At 41.5% G+C, this 20,374-nt stretch overlaps 1 protein-coding gene across 1 annotated transcript in view; it reads left to right on the top strand.

Moving 5' to 3' along the window:
• The window catches only part of tle2b (TLE family member 2, transcriptional corepressor b), a 79,765-nt gene that overhangs the window by 25,455 nt on the left and 33,936 nt on the right, over positions 1-20,374 (top strand). The window contains exon 4 of the mRNA XM_085348774.1: positions 5,761-5,805. Within this exon, the coding sequence (XP_085204900.1) occupies positions 5,761-5,805 (45 nt within the window). The remainder of the gene's footprint in view (positions 1-5,760; positions 5,806-20,374) is intronic.

Below are 20,374 nucleotides of genomic sequence, written 5' to 3'. Positions count from 1 at the left end.
AGCTGTTATCCCCGCCTACTGTAGGGGACCGTGTGGTGCATCTGTTACTACTGGAGTGCATATGCACAATGCAGTCCCACGTTGTGATATAATTTTCCATCTTCAGTTCTACAGACTATAGTTAAACATATTTGCGAAGTGGTTGACTTTAGTATTATCAAAACAAAGACATTAATAGTGGTCTGTACTGTAAGTGCCAATCACGTTCGTTTTAAATCAAACTCAGCTTTTAACTGCTTCAACAGACCAGGCTCCCATAGGGTGCTGTCGCTGCCGCTCTGCAGAGATCGCACAAAGAGTACAATAGTCACTTTACTGCTGTCTGGCCAACTCCCACTGGACAACTGTTACTACATTTCAGGCTCCTCTTTTGTGCCTCTTCAAAGGAAACCCTGGCTGAGACAAGTTTTGGACCAGTCATTTTACAGTTTAAAGAGCCTATTTCTATTTGGAGCAAGTTACCAGTGTAAATCAGCGATGCTCTAAAAGATACGCTGGCTTGTGGCTTGTGTCCCATTCAGCTCTTAGCTTCTTATCATCTCTTGGTGTTTAAAATCCTGCAGATTTCTATGTGTGGGAATTCCTGTTTTATTTTCTTTATACTGACTTAGATTTAAGTCCTAGTAGTTTATATTTGGCATGCACACCATACTGAATAATTATTTGCTGCTTACGGAGGTTTTCCTTCCCCTGTACTCGTTCCTAAAATGTTTAAAGGTAATCCGTGCGTTCATGTCTTTTCTAATGAGCCAGGAGTGGTAGAAACATTTTAAACAGTGCACTCAAAGTATGAAAAAAGTAAAAGAAACCCTGTAAGACCCAAACACCCTGCAAAATTCAGATTTTTTTGGAACTGAGATGTTTACTAACCCTTATAACAAAATCCACAATTTTTGTTTTTGCTATATCATGTTGTGTATGATATATTTATTACATCGCATTTGATACATTGGGTGTTTTTGGCAACTTTTTGTTAACAACAATGTTAATTTTAGACAAAAAAAAAGAGTTTTGTCCATAACAAGTATTGATCATGTTGCTGAGATAGAGGTCTCAGAAACTCATGTATCAAATATGATACAAAGGGCATTATTTGTGGGGTCAGATATCCTTATAGGGCAGCACGGTGGTGAGCAGTTAGTGGGATCGGGTAAATGGATGGTTGTAGATTGCCCGTATGTGTGAATCTTTGTGCTAGCCTGGCGACAGGTTAACGATCTGTTCAGGGTGTACCCCGCCTCTTGCACTGTAGTAGCTGAGATAGACTTCAGGTTTTGAAAGTTTTAGCCACTTTTCCTACAAATCAATAAAAAGTTGAAAAAATTTATGCTTTCCTGTTAGTTTTGGGCACCAAAACAACCCTAATTTAGGAAAAGATCATGGTGTGGTTTAAAATAGACCTTTTCATTTTGCTTGGTTCCTCAAGTGACGAGTCTCATCCCTACAGTATGCCCCCGGCAACTGCCTTTATTATAAAAATACTACATTTTAAACCGTGGACCAACATAGCTATTACATGTTTTGCTTTTGGTCTCATGCAAGCTAAAAAACATATTAATGAGAATGTGAGCAATCACAGTTGCTCATACCCTGTAATACTGCAAAAAGAAATTTTAGGCTGTGGCTTTTCTCAGTGTGTCTGATTTTCATGTGGATGTTAAAGCACCAACCGGTCCTAACCTGCGATGAACACAGGGGGCAGAAATCCTCTGTCAGCCAAAAGCACAAATAGTGATACTTACAGATACCTACAGGGATACAGTACATAGATCCAAAAACAACTGCACATACATTTATGCAAATAAAGCCAAAACACTGACAGGAAAAATCAGTATCCATAATAAGAAAAGTACCAAATGTGATATTCTGTATCATGCAATATAGTGAGTGATCAAATATACACATTAAAAAGCTATAAATGCATATAAAAAGCAATCCATTAGATGACCCTACATAACTAAATTGTTTATCATAGGGCCTGTGGTAAGACATAAAGACCTCTTAATGAGCACAACAATAATTCCTCATTTCATCCCGGAAGATATACTATTTGCACAGATTTCTGCTTTGTGCTGTTCCACTGCAAGATTTTGCTTCTGCCCAGTTTTATCTGTAACTTTTTCTTGATCTCAGTTCTCCCGCTACAGTGGAAAAGCTGCAGGTTAGCTTGATTTCAAAGTTTTAAATGTGAGAGAGTTTATCGAGCTCTGAACTTTCCCTGTCATTAAAGGCTCATTTTTAAAATCCGTTAGCTGTGGCTGTCTTTATTTATTTTTTCCACTTTACTGTAGGCCGTTTGCACATGGGTACCCTGCCTTTTGCATAACGTACAACTGTACAATCAGCTACTTCGTATAAGTCCAGACTGGAGTGTCCTTGCAAAGGTCGGCTGCTGAAGTGATCTGGCAAGGTTGTATTCAAATATAGGAGCCCCAGTTGTAGCACTCAGCTATTTGTGTAATGGGAAAAATGTTGATTACTACTTTTTTTTTTGTAAAAGAGGAAGATGTAAGAGAGGAGGGAAGGAAAGAGTAATGACAGGTAGTGAGGCTGATGGCAGCGATGGAGGGAGAATTAATAAAGAGAGACAGACAGGAATCGAGTTAAAACGATGGGATGAGCTGAGGGGAGGTGTAATGATGGAGAAGAGAGAAGCTGAGGATAGATGGAGAGAGGGGGAGAACAAAGAGAGATGTCACATGTCCTTTATGTTGAGAGGGGCTGGAAAGGGAGACACCTTCATGCAAAGACCTACTCACATGTGTTTGTGTGCATTTGCTTTCAGCAAAGTTTGTTTGCATTTTCACAGGTGAACGAGATCGCAAGATTGCATCTGCTTTTGTGCACATGACTTCTTTTTCTTTCTTTCCTTTTTTTTGGCCAGAAATGGAAAGAATAGAGAACTAAATACACAGCGGAGGTGAGCTCGACAGAGGGAGAGAAAGGAGAAAATGTAGATATAGCACTCAACAAGGACGAGAGCGGACAAAATACACAAAGCAAGGGAGCCAAGTAGAAAATGGCAATAGAGCGCGAGAGCATGAAGCGGGGCGAGAACATAAAGGAGAGGGATGATTGATAGAAATTACTAAAAGGGGGAAAGAAAGGCTAAGAGAGTGTAAGGGATGGAAACAAAAATGATACGGCAGATAGATAAAACAAGGGGGGAGGGATAAAAGAGTGTAATGGGGAGAGGGAAAGAAGGTCAGAGAAATGAACGAAAAGGATAATTGGCCAGAAAAACAGAAAAGGCTTTGGCAGCTGAGAGCGAGAGAGGATGCAAGGGAGGAAGAAGGTGACAAAGGAGAGACGGGACAAAAGGGTGACAACAGAGGGAGTCAGGTTTGGTCGTGGTGGGGCACAAAGATGACTTATGGTGATCTCGACTCCTGCAGTTTAAAAAAAAAAAAAATCCATTTCAACCTCTTTCTAAGATGTTTTACAGTAATGATGTCACTCTGTGTCTGCCATCGTTCCTGGCAAGCCAGTAATAATTCATACAGCCACTAGAGGCCCTGATGGGTAAATTGTACTGATGTGCCAATGTGATTTTCTATGCGTTGATTAAGGACGATCTGTCAACTCACAGTGGTGTCTTTTCCCCAAATAATAGCTATATTTTATGGAATGGAATCACTTTTATATAAATGAAAAGGTAAATTCTTTATTTATAAAGGTGGCCACTCATTTCTGAACTAGAGCAAAAATACCAAGAATTTCACACATGCACAGACGAAAAGCTTAATGACGGAAATACTGACACACCGAAGCAGCAAAATGTGCCACAGCATATCACTACCTGAGGGGAAAACCAGGGAAACTGTACCGAGCTTCTTCAAAAGTCCTCCTTTTGCTTTTGATCTTTAGTCGTTCTTGCAGTACGCTAGTATGTAACCCTGCAATATTGTAAATATATTGTAGTAATGCAAAAACTGCTTGTTTTTTAAAACACTGTTCTTATTCTTCTTTACATTTTCCGAGTATGTAATTTGAATTCGAGATGGATAGGTGAGTCCATGGGTAGAGACAGATAAAGGCAAAGATACAGAGTTCAGTAAAATGAGACAGGAAATAGAAAAATACACTGAAATGGAGAGTGAAAGAACATCTGACAGCTAGGAAAAAAAGGGAAGGGAATAAGTAGAGAGCAGCATGAGAGAAAAGATGGACTGACAACCCCTTAAAAGATAGAGATTGGAGTGAGAGGGAGGGACTGAATGAGGCGGGGAATAAATGGAGAGAAGAGAGAGCGATCGAGTGAAAATGAGCAAGAGAATACCGAGAGTGGGGGGGAAGAGAGAGAGCCGTGTCTCACTCTCATCAGTCAGAGCGTTGCTCATCCACCGGCAGAGGATGCCTTTGTCACCATGACGGATCCTCGCTGTCTGTGTGCCGCTCGCCGCCAACACCATTACAGAACATTACTGATGTACACACAGAAACACACAGAGGAGAGAGAGACATATTTAGGAAGGGAACACATGCAGTGGTGATAGCACACGGCATTTAATAAGAAGAGGCGCAGGTATTGTGTCAAACATACAAAGGAACACAAAACATACTCACTCAGGACAGGAGCCTGACATGCGCTGGTATTGATATGTTGTGTTATTGACCTCTTTAGATCTTGTTTTGATGTGATATGTGCACATTATGCACAACACGGCTAAAGCTGATAATAGTTTCTATGGTAGTCGGTCTGTTAGTTAAATAATAAGTCATTTAGTCCAGAAAACGGAGTAAAACGATGCAATAATTATTTGCATATAAATGCAGAAGACACAAGTTATTTAATCATTAAAATATTGCAAATGATTGACAGTCAGCTGAATCCATCATTAATCAGTTCGATAGCTTAAGCTTTTAGCTGGATAATGACATCTGATTGGAGGCGTTACATCTTGTGTCCCACATCAAGGGAAGCAGTGACGCTTTGCGGGCTCCTGTTTTTCTCTGTTAAAAAAGGGCCTTTGAAATTGGCAAAAAGCAGGAAGAAGGCGTACATTCATTTTTTTTTCTCGTGGCCACACTGTCTGCATTTACACCTCACCTGTGTGCTCACAATACCAGCTTCCAGATGTGGTTTGGCCAAGGTTGTAGCAATCCAGTTGCATTGTGTTGTGCGTGCATTTACGCCATGCATTGCCAGATGTTTTTTACTTAAAATACCCGGACAGATATTTCATGGTAATCCAAGGTGTGGAAAGAGATTTTGTGCCTGTAGAGTATTTGACACACAGACTATACACACACCGAGCACAATATGTTCACAGTAAGCATTCACAGAGTCTTATTATTTGGATACAACGCATAGCTGTTCGTGCGCATAAAACCAACATCCACACAAACTGTGAGAGAAAACAACATGCAGTTAACACACACAAGCACACTCATAATGTCATGCTCATTTGGCAGCTGTGCACAAATAGTCAAACTGTTAAAAGGAAGAAACCCTGACACACGCACGACACGCGCGCACATACAAATGCTCGTGTAACACTGAGACGAAAATATCTCATTACCTCCACGTAGACAGACACGCACTTGTTGTGCATCCCATGTGCGCTCTTCATCTTTTCCGTCTTTTGGCGCGCTCGTTTTCTTTCTGTCGTTAAAACCGCAGTGACAAACAGCAGCATATGCGGCTGTACCGAGCAACAGCTGTTCAATGGGAGATTTTGTGTAAGAATGAATGTTAACGTGGGCTGTGAATAAAATGCTAACAAAGCTCCGTGTGTCTCTGTGTGTGTGTCTCCGCAGTACTATGAGATGTCCTACGGTCTCAACATTGAGATGCACAAGCAGGTAAGAAACTCTGCATGTAGTATGATTGGATTTCTTCCAACCTCCAGGTAGTTGCTGTGTGTTTGGTTGCCGTTCATATGTGTACAGAGTAATGTGGCTGGGTTTAAACTGTATTTTCTTGCGACCTCTATGTATGCAAACAAATAGGACACTTATTGGTTAAATGTATGGTTGTAATGCTGGTTAATGCATACCACCACCACTTCAAAATGTACTTTGCATATAAATACACACAAATATTTCTCTTGACTGAATTTTTGCATGATATTAGTATTCTGATAATGTATATATTTGGAAGGCATTGGGGTATTTTGTGGTTAGGAGTGTGTTCACACATCTTGGTTAATTTGTTCCCGTATTTTAAATGATTTTGTGCACACGCTTTGGTTTATTCGTGTGCTTGTAAATGGAGAGCCTGCACAGCAGATTAGCCTTTCTCCCCAAAGCATTAGGTGAACTCTGCCTGCTACTTAGTACAGAGTTGTTAAAATACAAGCACCGTCTGTTTCCTAGAGTAGTAAAGCACACAGCAAGCTACAGTCAAGTGTTTGTGAAGTGATTATGCTGACGCTACTCTGACTGAAGATATCGGACATTTTTGTATTATCTCGGGGCTCTTTGCAGATGGTCCACGTAAATTTGTCCTGCTGGGGTCGCACGTAGAAATTTCAGTAAGCCTCATCCAGCTGACCTACTGTCAGAGTCAGTTTGCAAAAAACACCCAAACCAAGCGAAACCTTTTATCCATTTATCTTTTTCTCCTACTACTATTATTGCTCTTTAAAACTGCAATGAAAGCAATAACTAAATATATGTAGCTCCCAGCTGTGTTTCTGTAGATAGGTTATGAATAAGAAAATTTAGCTGGGTACCATTTATAAGGCATATGATGTTAGTTATGCTCTTCCTTGTGTTTTAACTCCACAAAGGACTATAATGGTGCAGCACGGTTATAGAAAACCCAGCTGCTGGATTCAGACTGGCTGCAGTAGAAGGAGTGAAATATGCATTAATAAAGTTCAATAATTTGATTAAGAGTTCAAATACTCCACGGCCATGTTGGAGTTTAATTTCAGAACCTCACAGCTGCTCTGTCACTAGTAAATGAGTAAAAAGTGGCCTTGAAAGATTTTTCGCTCTATGGTTACTGACAGGCTCCATAGACGGAGTGATCCCAGTTTTTCCTCCTCATTTATGAAGACTAATAATCAGCCCAAACGTAGCAAGTTGTTTCAAAAGGCTGAAATTTTAGTAAAGGTCACTGCCCAACATTTCAGTTTGGAGCTGCAGCGATTCATCGAGTAACTTAATAACTTAAAAGTTTTGCTTTGATACTTTAAAACCGCGACTCTGCAGCGCTCAGTTCTCACTGTGTAACAGTTTAACGTGTCTGTCTGCACACACAGTGTTTACACACAAGGCTGATATCAGGGGTCCTACTATCACTGCAGTATGCAGGGGTGAGCCTGAAGGGGGGCATGAGGTGTACTACACCATGTTTATTTTAAGGCTTTAGTAACATTACTTTTGCACATGTAGTTAATATAAAATATAGGAAACACATACACATGAACATACACCAACTCTACGTATAAATATTGTCCGTATTTTATTTTATGGCTTTGTGTCGGTCCTATGTATAACTATTCTATTTAACATCACTGTACTTGTGATTGTTTATTTATTTTTGCGTTTTTAAAAAAAGTTTTCTTTAAAAAAAGATTTTAATATGGCAATTAAATACAACGAAAGAGTTTAGTATTTGTGGACAGATGTTGGACACATTGCAGTTTCTCAAATGAAAACCAGTGAGTGCTTCGTTTTTTCCTCTTTGACTAACTAATAACTAGTGTCGCTCATGAATAAGACAAAAGTATTTTATGAGATCACTTGATTCATTGGAAAATTGATGGAATACTCAATATACCTGTGCATGCATCAAAAGCAAGCGCTGCAATCTCTGTATGAATGAAAAAGTCATCGGTTATCTCAAAATTATGATAACCTATGAATGTGTATTTGTGTGCATGTTTTGCTTGATCATTATAAAGCAAAACAAAGAATAATGTGTGCAAATGAAAGAAGATATAATTACTCGTGAGAGACAGCTGACCGGCACAAAACGGTGACCTTAGCAATGATGAATGTATGTTATACAAAACTGGTATTGACAGATTGAAGACAGGTGACACTAGCTCAATAAGGATTAGCTATAATCTGCAGCATGTGATATGATCAGGGTGTAAAAATCATTCCCCATGGTTCTCCTACACTGTAAAGAATACCATGTAGAGAGTAGTGTAAATTGTGCAGCGTTTCCACTTGTCCTTGCTGAGACTGGGTGTTCCTGTATGAAGACGTGTCTAATGAGCAGTGTGTGCTCTCAGGAGCCAGTGACTGCTTGAATTCCCACACTTGCTGCTAATTTGCTGTCTGTGTCACGTTACAGGAGAGAACAACAGTCAAACCGCACGTAGAAAGACGTGCAGACAGTGAGATAAATGTCTTGGCAGACGGACAGACGTTGAGACCTGAAAGCTGTTTTTTTCTCCGTGTTGATAGAATTATTATCCGTGATTATCCACCTTAAAGACATTTCCTTTAAGAAGCCTGCATTTTCCCCCCACCTCCCTCTCTGTATATCTATCAATCTATCTGCGTCATGCTAACTCTCTCCCTCGCTCTCTGACTTAGACACTGTCATGGAAGAAAAGACAAGAGGGGTTTATTATTTTCACGTTTCACAATGGGCTCTCAACCTGCCTGTTATAGCCTTTCAGAAGGAAGCTCATTGTTTGAAATAATCTCCAAAACGCCTTTAAATGAAAGCCTCTGCACTTCAACCTCGTAATCATCGTGTCATTTAGCCATCAAGGCAATTATAGCGCAAAGACATCCAACAATGGCTCCACATGTCGAGTACTGTGTACATATGTGCTCCAAATCCTCTGCTGGGTGTCGTTAGCAAAGAGAAAACACATGTTTAGGGGCAAACGGGGCATATGTATCGATTGATCTGAATCAGCTGTCTTAATTTGAGTCGAGATCTTTGTGTAAAGCATCCATCAAAAACACTGCATCGCATTCTGTTGTTGCACTAGAACTTCCTCTTAAATCACGTTGTGAGCGAACAGAGTGCAGCACAATACGTCTCTTTCCTTTGGTGAAGTAAGGATGTGTTGTGGATTGCCTCTTATGTTGTAGTGTTTTTGAAAACTACAGTTATACTTCAGCAGCCTATTCAGTGTTTGAGGTAGGTGAGACTGCCCATTTTTTAAAACTGTAACACAGAAATGAAGCTATCGTCACCTCGCTGAAAGTTCATCAGCTTGGTTCCTGTTTTCTTGTAGATTTTTTTAGGCCTACAGTCTGCATATCAGATACGTACTTAGATTAGTGATATTTAAGACATTATGTAACATGCTTGTGAGGCACCTTCATGCTAATTCAAATCCAGCCTCCACATCTTCATTAAAAATCATTATTCTGGTCTGCTATCATACATTATCTGTTTTTCCAGTGCACAATTTCTGCTTTCAAATATAAAACTAACACTATCACGCAAACACTCAGAGTTTAATGGATGCACTGGGGGCAATTTGAGGTTAAGTCTCTTTCCCAAGTACGCTCTAACATGCATAGTCTTCCAAAATTTAGCATATTTCTTTCTACCCTTCCTCAGCCTTACAGTGGACACTACTACATGGCACAACTACTGAGGAGCAACGATCAGAAAGAGTGGAAGACTGCAAGAGATGAAAAAAAAAAAAACAAGAAGGGGGGCTAGAGTTGAAAGAGATCGCAGTACTGTGAAGGTTTTGTGTTAGCAACCATTTATTTCATAGAGGAACAATTCGAACTACAGTAGGATAGAGAATGATATAATGATATGTCAGCTTTTATTAGTCCAACTGGTGAATTAAATATTTAAATAATAATACTTGAAACAAATACGGTAAAGCCAACCACTGAAATGCAATTATCTTTGCTTTCCTTGACATTTAATGCTACCCCCCTTTTAAATGTATTTTGGGTAAACCAAACGAAACGCAGTGAAAGTTTTATGTTAATCACAAAAAGGGAAACTATTACTCAGCAGGAAGGGAGAATAGATAAAGAGAGGCAGAGCGAGTGGGGAGAGAGAAATGTGGCTGGCAGCAAAAGCCAGGCAGAACTGGACTGTCAGCTTTTGTCGCCAAAAAAGAAGAAATGGACTCGGTGCTGGCTGCACCTCTGAGAGATGAAGAGAGAGGAGGAGGGCGAGGAGGAGGATGATAGGTGGGGAGGATGACAAAGAGAGACCAAAGGAGAAGTGAGTGAGGAAAATAGGAGGAGTGGAAGGAGAGATGGGAAGAAAAGATAGAATGACAGGAGGAGACCAAAGAGCCGGAGTGGGGCATATGAGAGTGAAAAAGAGAGAAAGTAATGAAGAAGAAACGGTCTGGTGTCAGGAACCAGCGAACGAGGCTGCGAGAAGAGCTAGCAGCCAGAATATGAGAGCGAGGAAAGGTGGAAACAATTTATGATTGAGCAGCGGGAAGGAGAAGTGCATATGTGCAGAAAGAAGGAGGGCGGTTAAAAGGGATGGGATAAGATGTAGGAGAATCGGCGTGAGAGGAAATGTGAAGCAGATAGCAAAAGAGTACGCACGGTATCACGAGTAGAAAAGGAAACAGAGAAGCCCAATTTGACAGAAATAGAATAAAAAGAAGGTGGTGGAAGGGAAAGTGGTCTAGCACGGAAAATTAGGGAAGTACTGTAAAAATGGCATCAAAAAGAGAGAAGATGTAAGAATTTTTGAGAGAAAAGAAAGTGGACACAGTCATTGCACAGAACGAGAGGTTGTGGAGGATGTTACAAAGGGAGAAGGGCTATAAAAGTGAGTGGAAGAGTTTGAAAAAGTAAGATCATTTATAAAATTGGGGACTGAAGACATAAAAGTACAAGTGCACGTAGAAAAAGACTGTCAGAGTATGGGAGATAGGGAAACTTTAAAAAAATGGCAGGGAGAGCCGATGTTGGAAAAAGTGTGAGAGCAGTGATGAGAAGGAGAATAGGAGAGAGAGATTAATTGAACGGATGAAAGAGGAGAGGGTAAACAGGAAGGATGGAGCCTCAGAAAAGACAGATAAAGACCTCATAGAATAGATGAGGGGAGGGGGAGCGACAGAGATGAAAATGAGAGCAATGGGGGGAATGGGAAAGAAAAAAAGTGGGAGAGCAGAAATAGGGAGACATAGAGAGAAACAGAGACATCAAGAGAGGGAGGGGGGCTTTGAGCTGCAGCATGAAATAATGAATCATGAATAGATTTAACAGTATCTGCTCTTATTTCCTCTCCACACACCCCCACCCACCCTCCAGCTTCCTCCTAACATCCTGTCGAGATCACTGCTATTGCCTCTCTCTTTCTCTTTCTCCAGCGCACGCTCTGTCATTATCTGTGGCAGGGCCATCTCATGTCCTGGCATTAATTGAGCTGTAACAGTCATCTCTTGCCTTTCTACCCTTCCTTTGAGTCTCTTTTGATTTTTTTTCTCCCCTCATCTCTCTCTTTTCTGTTCTTTTACAATTTAATTTTCACATTTCTTTAAATTTCACACCGCTTTTTTTTTATCTCTGCGCTTCTTTCTTTCACTCTCTTCCTCGTTCTTTCTTTCTGCTCCGATGGTAGCATCTCCCTCCTCTTAGGCTGTATGGATACACTGACATGCATGCACACACGCACACCATCACATTATCTCACTTCCATTATCATATCATATATATATATACTAGCTGTATCCCCAGGAGGAGCGAGGGAGGCTGTGAGAACTTTACGCTGCTCTCCGTGGTTATTCTGTATTCATTGATATAGCACTTTTGGGGCTTGAGTAGTTATTGCCTGTACCCCCTGCTGTGCACAACATGTATATTCAGTATATTTTGTAATTCATCCATAAACTGTGAGCTCAGAGTTGTTGGCAGAGGGAAGCTTACAGATGCAATAGTGTGCTGTATGTCTTGAGATGTGTTTTGAACAGACTGAAACCTGTTTTGTATTGATGCTTAATTCTGGAAGCAGATTGATAAGTTGGTGGGATGGAAGCTGTGTTAGACTCGTTTCCCACAAGAGCACAGTGCAGTCTGGGAGACTGTGAAAATGTGAAAGGCAGGAGGTTAATAAGATAGAGCCAATACTTGTTTGCTGTAGCAAAAAGACAATCGCAGCAGAACTAACCAGCAGCTTAAGATTCATAACTACGGTGAGCATTACACGCATTATCGGTACTTAGCAGACAAAAAGCTTCACAGGTTAGAAGTTCACGGTTTGATTATGATGACGTGAATACAAATATTTACTAAAATAGTCACAAGAACAACCTGGACAGACACAGTCTCAGTCGATAAAAGTGTCATTTTGAACGGATGTCGTGTATTTGAACTGAACCGGAGCGAAAAAGAGCAATACTGGCAGTAACGTGACACGCCACCATTTCACAAGCAATATACTATTGTTCCTTCAATTCATTGTTCATCAAAAATGACTGACTTGAACACAAGATGATACTTGCATCCCATCTTATATGATTTACAGGATGGGATGTAAGTAACGGGAGACAGACGCCCTCTCTACTTTTGAGATTAGCTGTAAAAATGTCTTGTGTGTCTTTGTCCTGCCTCTCTCCCCTTACTCATAACCAGTCACGGCAGATTCCTGTGATTGTCACTATAATGACTTACTGGAACTCCTACTGGAACTCAGCCATCATTCATTTCACCAGTCCTTTCCCCGCTATGCTGAGTCAAAATGTCTGCAAAGACCAGAATTCTAATCAACCAGTGAGTGAAACCGTCTATTTGACGGATCATTAATTGTTGAAGAAGCTGTAATGTAAAGTGGCACAAACATTAGCTGTGCAACTCGAACATAAAGCACATCAATCTTTGCGTGCTGGTATGCTGAGGTGTATACAGGAGTGTATCACTGAAATGCCAGTAAACCTGTGATACCTACATAGGTGGTCGATGGTGCTAGGTGCAGAGAAACGCCCCGCCTCCTAAACAGACTGCATCTTCTGCACTATAAGCTGGCTAACTGAGACTATTTTGGGGGTTGAAAATGACAACATATTCATGTATCTTTCCTCTATTTTGTAGTACAGCATTGAACGGTGCATCCTCACAGTTTCAGTGGTAATATGCAATTTCAGCAGTAGGCTCTATTGCTTCTTTGCTGGGGTTCTGTCCCCTTGAAAACCCAGGGGGTCTGCAGGGGCTGTGGCAGCATTTCAGTAACTGCCTGGGTAAGTGTTTCTGTATGACTGGATCGGGATCTGACAGTGCCTCGCAAAAAAAAAAAAGAAGCTCAGATGACTTCCAGGATTCAGCCTTAGACTGCCTCTATATCTTCACCTCCTTCCTAACAAAAATAAACTCCACACATTAGTGTCTAAATTATACCTGGAAAGGAAGCAGGAGTGGATGAAACGCACATGGCCTAAGCTTATGTTGCATCATGTAGCCGCTCTCCTCCCTAACAGTCACTCCACAATCTTATCACTGGAAACAGGAAAATCCTGCCTTTGACTCCAATTTGGGAGACTTGATCTCGTTAATTCATTATGATTATGCATGTACAATGATCGCTGCTTTTAGGTGTGTATAAATGTCTGCCTGATTTATTTAGAAATCAATATCCTAAGGAAGCAAATAGCAGCCTTTATGAGTCAAGCTTGCGTGGTCGGCTGATTGAAATCCGTGATTTTTACATAAGGATCAACACTGAGCCGTGACAACAATTTTAACCAGTTTGACGTTTGAAAAATTATTCACACTGGGAAGCTGGGGTTGAAACTGCTTATTTGTTTGCATTTAAACAGCCTGATAGAACGCGATGCTACGACACAAGGCTACTGGGCAGCAAGGGCAGTTAATTAGGGATTAAACAGCAGGAAATTGGAGGAAAGTGTGAAGTTAAAAGCCGGGTCACAGCTGAATTTTTATAATGGTGCATACAATACATTGCTTTCATGGCAGAACACATGCATTTACCAACTCGTCTTTTTCTTACAAATACCTGTATTTTGCTTTCTGGTTACACTCACACGCAGTGTAACCCTACAGTGTGATGTTTGCAAGCCTTTAACAGCAGTTTTAAAAGACGTCTGCACCAAACTCATTAAATATTGAGGTCAGTTTAACTAAGTAGTGTTTATTAGCAACAAATAAGCACCTGTTTTATCCTATAGGATAAAACCTGTTTTGCACCTGTTTTATCCTATAGGATAAAACAGGTGCTTCCTCTTTTCTGCGTGACTACATGTATGTTACAACCATGTTACAAGCAAGTAAAAATAAATCTGCATTATATACCTGTCATATAAGTGGCCCTGCCATTAAATTCCTCCACTGTCAGATATGTTTTGAAATATCCTCTGTAATAATTTTACAGGTTAAGAGGCAGAAAAGGTGGCCAAGTGGTGAGCGAGAGCATCCCATTAGTGAAAGGTGTCAGTGTGTCCTTGAGCTGGAGTGAACCCCTGGCTGGTTACTAATTTTAAGCCATTTAGGATAATAACAGCGTGAGATAAAAGCTTTAAAATTAGTAGCTGGGAATTGGGGAAACCAAACCTAAAACCTCAAATACTTATTAAAATATAAAAATTACACAGTAGACCGACGGCCAGCGTCTTTCCAGTCATCTTTCCGAAGTTTGGTTCCTGAACTTCAGGATGAGACTCAGTGAAATAAATACTCGGCACGAAGGGGACGCTACGTTATTTCAGCACACATTTCCCCTCAATAAAGAGCAGCGTCGGTAAGAATGCCAGATTCCCGCACTATATATGGCATATTATAAGAATCAGCGATGCATACATATATATAGCCTTTACATAGTGTTTCAGGATTCTAGTTAAAGAGATTGTGTGGTGCACAGAGCAGGCAGGATATTATAGGAGGCTGTGTTTGATAGTCAGGATGCTCAGCAGCCAGACTGTTTCCCCTGTGGACTCCTGAGGACAGATGAAGCAGCTGGCTGTCCTTCCTTCCTGTTCCCTCCTTTCATTTCACCACCACACATATGAGGCCGAGGGTGTGGGAGTGTGTGTGTGCGAGCGTGTGTGTGTGTAGGCGCGCTTTTGTGTGAGAGAAAACAGCGAGTTTCCCAGTCATTTTTGTACTCCCATTTATGTGGCGGGTTATGTTATAAAGTAAACAATTTTATATTTCTCAGCAGTGAAAGAATAAAAAAACGAGCCGAGTAGTGGTGGGAAAACCTGAGAAAAAGACAGGAAAGAGGCTGAGCAGAGAAATAAACAGAGAAGATGAATAAAACAGAAATGGGGACTAAGGAAGATTAAGAGAGAGTACAAGCAGGAGAGAGAGATCACACGGGAGAATATTTATCTGCTTGCGTCGTGTAAAAAATTGTGTGCATGCGCTCATCCTCCAGCCTAATTAGCCCGGGCTGTCTGGCCTTTTTATGCATGTGTTTGTACACATGCGTGTGTGTGTGTGTGTGGTATATTTGGCTGAAGTTGTGACCTGAATCCTCATCTCAATGGGGAGAGGGAAGAGTGAACGAGAAGGAGAAAAAAAGGGGGGAGAGTGTGAGCAGGAGATGCCTTCATATCATCTCAGCGCTTTGGTTCATAATAGGATTGGGCTTCCCTCTCTTTTCCTCCTTTTTTCCCCTTCTTCTGTCTCACTCTTTCAATCTCCTGTGCCTCAGATTTTTTTTCTTTCATTTTCACCACCCAGTCAGTGCATAATCCCATGGTTGCGGTTAGATTTTTATTTAAAGTGGTTTTATTTGAAGGGCTGGATTAAGATGAGGCTGGATATGTGGGTCAGCTGAAACAAGCTTTGGAGAGGTCAAATGACTGTTTGTGTGTTTGTGTGTCTGTGTGCGTGCGCGCGTCTGTGTTTGGACTCTCTTTGATAGTGGTGGTATAAGCAGTCTCCTCTTTTAACATGTTAGCATCTGTGCCCTGTGTGTGTGCGCGCGCATGTGCAAAGCTTTGATGTCTCACACTCTCTTTCCTTATCTCTCTCTCTCTCTCTTCAAACCGTGTGTGTGTTTGCTTTTGTATACATGTGTTGCAGAGCTCATTTGTGAATAATGAAGCATAGACAGCGAGAGCTGGCTAGTTTGATATAGCCCTTTAGGAATGATAGAGTAGAAGTTGAGAGAAAAAGAAACACAGTGAAAAAGAAAAAGAAAGATGAGTTGAAAGATAAAAGCATGTGATTAAATTCCCAGGGAGCTAGCCTTTTAAGATAAGATAAGATAAGATAAGATAACCTTTATTAGCGTAATAGCTTTGTCACATTGGCAGAGGATCTCTGGTTGCTTCACAGACTATATTGCCTATAATTCTGTGTGTGTGTCTGTGTGTGTTTTGACATGTGCATATATATTTGAAAGGGCTGTATGTTGTGCCAGCGACCTGTGCTTGAACTGGAATAAATAAGCTGGCTAAATTCGGAAGACACAGTTGTAGTTTTCACTATAGATAACATATTCTGGTGTTTGCTTCATGTTTCTTGCTTCACGTTGTTTTGTTTAAAGACATTCTTGTAGCACAATGAGTGAGACGTTGATTTTAAATACCAAAGTAATAATAAAAGTATGATATTTCTGTGTTCCACTATCTTTCACTCATCATGAAGTTCACATTTTAAAATCCTTTTGTATACTTTTACAATTTTAAATAACTTGGCGCCTAGTTACCTTACTGACCTCATCGACTTGTATCGCCCCAAGAGAGCACAGATCCTCTAACCAACTGCTCTTAGTGCAACCAAGGCCCAGACGAAAGACTAGAGGGAACTGAGCTTTTGCAATTGCCGCACCCAAACCGAACTATTGATGTTCACACATCCGAATCCATACAATCATTTAAATTGTGCTTAAAAACTCACTTGTTTAATCTAGTTCGGACTTCCACCCGGTCTGCATTTGTGCTACATAACTGTAACTGTTACTGTAACTATAACTGTTTTTGTTATCTTTTGTTGTAACCTGCGTTCCGGCACTTGTGTGAAGCACTTTGATGAACACAGGTCCTTTTTAAATGTGCTATAGAAATAAACTTTGATTGATTGACATTTGTTATTTTGGAGGTAATGATTCAACCGATTTTAAATGAATTGCAAAGAAATTTGCTTCAGAAGTGCAACTAGACAAATTGATAAAAGGATGAAGAATTTAAGTACTGTCAAGTTAAACTGCTAAACATCAACACGTTAGCATGTTGATATAAACATTTAGCGTAAAGCATGGCTGTGTCTTTGTACTGAATTCGATTTCCTTCAGCACCACGGCTAGACTCTAAAGTTTAAGTAAAGTAGAAAAGTCAAGCAAAACGAATTCAAAGTTTGTCTGTGAAGTGATTGTTGTTATACTGACTAATACCGCTATAGGCAAGCTCATAAGTCTTGGCAAGACTGTTCTGATTTTCTGTTGTCCAATTTTGGTGAGCCTGTGTGAATCGTAGCCTCAGGTTCCTGCTCTTTGGTGTCTGAAGTGATACCTGCTGTGGTCTTCTGCTGCTGTAGCCCATCTGCTTCAAGGTTTGACATGTTGGCGGTTCAGAGATGCTCTTCTGCTGGTTGTAACAAGTGGTGTTTTCAGTTACTGTTGCCTTCTCTGACCTCTGACATCAACAAGGCAGTTAAGAACTGCTTCTCATTGAGTAGTTTCTCAGTTTTGGCCATTCTTCATAAACCCTAGACGTAGTTGTGGAGAAAAATCACAGTAGATCAGCAGTTTCTGAAATATTCACACACGTCTGTCTGTCAACGACAACCATGCAATGTTTAAAAGTCACCTTTTCTCCCCCATCCTAAATGCACTGAGTTGCTGCCATGAGTTTGGCTGATTGAAGAGTTGCGCTAACAAGCACCTGAACAGGCATACCTAATAAAGTGGCTGGTGCGTGTATAGAGTGACTGTTAAGCAGATGCTGAAAAAATAAAAAGGCTAAATCTAAGAAACTGTGTCCCACACCATAGAGCATATGTTTCAGCATCTCACAGACCCGGCAACAATGAGATACATAAAAGCAACATTCATTAGCGTATATGTAGGTGTCGGTGTGTGTGATGCGCACGTCTTTGAATGCCTTTTCATGCGTGCATACTCTGCAGCCAGCTTTGCTACTCTGGCTACTTTGTGTCTGATTGCATTGTGGATGACATGGGTTTGAAGCCGTATGCAGTCTGTCAATGCAAGCTGGTGAGCTGGCACAGTGTGAATATGACTAATAGCTTAGTGTATAATGGAGTCAGAGAGCGCAAGATCTAGAAAACTATCAAATTTCAACCACAATTGCAAGGCAGAGATTTTGAATCTCATTGTCACAGGCTTGTGTGTGTGTGTGTGTGTGTGTGTGTTTGTGTGTTTGTGTATTTCAGAAGCATAGAGGGTGTAAGGACCGTGCATCTGTGCGTCTCGAAATTATCTATGTGCCTTTTGTGTGAAGTTTTTGCAAGTACATGTTTCGTACTGTGTGGCACCTCCATGTATGATTGGATACGTGTGTTCATGAGAAAGTCGAAGTGAGCTGTCTGTCTGTATTTTTTATTCTAAATGATTCTGCTGCCCGCTCCGCTGCCTATCTCGCATTGGTTCTGCACTGAAGGTTGAATCTGTGCCTGTGTGTATGTGCTGGAGCAAGTGTGCGGGTGTCGGTCCCATGCTGTGAGGCTGCTTGCTCTGCACACAGCTCTGTGTATGCGTGCTCCTATGTTCTGTTTAGATTGGTTTTCTGTGTGCTCTTGTTGCTCGGTCCGTGTGTATGTGCGTGCACAAATGCTCGCGGTGGCTTTTGTGTGCGTACTTGTGGGCTCAGTTGCGATATGCACAATTCCGAGGGTGCGTGCATGCTCGTATGTGTGTCGTTTTGGTGTATGTGTCTGTGTGTTTTGGTGCCCCCCTCCCTCTTTCTTTCTCTGTTTCCCTTCCTCTCCTTCCAGAATAGTGGGGCCATCAATCAGAGGCAAGGGGGATAGAGGAAGGGAGTGAAGGGTGGAGGAGGCGAAGTGGAGGAAAGGAGCTGGCTGGGTGCCAGGGAAGAGGAGCTGGCACGCTGCCCAGAGGAGAGAGAGAGGAGAGAGAAAATAGGAGGGTAGAGGGAGACTCTGGGAGAGAGAAACAGGGCAGAGAGATGGAGCAAGAAGGGGAGAGAAATGAGAGAGAATAAGAAGAAGGGCAGAGAGAGAGCAAAAGAGCAGAGCCAAGTGCACCGAGGGAAAACAGAGGGAGAGAGCAAGAGAGACACCGTGGAAGTGGGGAAAAATGAGCCAGCAGAATAGATAAAGAAGAAGGCTGATTGCTTGGAGAAAAAGAGGAAATATGGGGAGGAGGTGGGGGGGGTACTGAAAGGGAGGAAGTGGGAATGGTTGTTCTCACCGAACAGCGATGTGTCTGCCACCCCAATCAGTGGGTGATTAGTACGTCATTGGCTACAAATATTTACCATAACCCTCAAAAGTCACCACACTGCTGCTCGTAATGATACCAACTTAGACTTAGTTCCTCCTGCGCTGGATGGCGGATTGGGCGGCAAGGGATCGCCAACGAGGTCGGTTTGCAGCCACATCTTCAGCCTCGTCCCATGAAAGATCGACCGCTTTCAGGTCCTCAATGAATGACCATCTCCATGTCTGTTTTGGTCGTCCGTGGCTCCGTGACCCCTTGGCGGGTCTCCACAACATGGCTATCTCCGGTAATCGTTTCCGATGTTGGCGAAGAACGTGACCGGCGAAATGGAATCGTCGCTCCAATACCATGTCCGCTAGCGGTCGTGAGGCAGTGTGCTCGTTGGTAACTCGATACGAAATCTTGAGAATCCGTCGGAGGCTGTGCTGTTGGAAAACATTCAGTCGTCGGATAATTGTTGCCGTCGACAACGTTTCACTCGCATAGATAGCCATCGGTACAACTATCGTATTGAACAAATGGACTTTAGATGATATCGAGATGGTGGTCGATCTCCAAACCGGTTTCAAGTTGCGCATGGCCGATGCTGCCTTTCCGAGCCGACAGGCAATGTCCTTCTCCGAGCCACCGTCCGGTGTTATCACACTGCCCAGATACGTGAACTGATCGACTTCATCAAGCGGGCAATGGCCGAAGAGTACCGGAGTATCGGACGAGTACCGGAGTCCGATACTCTGATGCCAAACGATGATGATTAAAATGTGTTTAGTATTACATAATATTATAAATTTTGAGGATTTTCTCTTTTTTTTAAATAAACTGGATCTTTTACTTTATCAATTACTGGTTTCTGTTATCTTGTGTTGGAAGTAGAGAGTGTATTTGAATGATTATGAGTCCACTCGCAAAACGCATACGCTTGCAAAAACTTGCACAAATGTATACGATGCTTTTAGAACAACTTTAGTGCCATGAACGCAGTAAGATGAGCTTTCACTGTGATTTACAAATACTATGAGCCACCACTTGTATAAATTACGAAGGTCAGAAGCTCATTACTCTTTCTGTCACCACAGAACAGTTTTGTAAAACCTTTTATATCGATGTGAAAATGACTGGATATTCTGTTTTCAGTAGCAT

This window comes from Diplotaxodon limnothrissa, linkage group LG23, assembly GCF_057381915.1.
Source record: "Diplotaxodon limnothrissa isolate DT_005_m linkage group LG23, D_limnothrissa_male_GT1.1, whole genome shotgun sequence".
In the NCBI taxonomy this organism is placed as follows: Eukaryota; Metazoa; Chordata; class Actinopteri; order Cichliformes; family Cichlidae; genus Diplotaxodon; species Diplotaxodon limnothrissa.
Note: the sequence above shows the minus strand (reverse complement) of the source record. Positions and strands in the feature narration are given on the sequence as shown.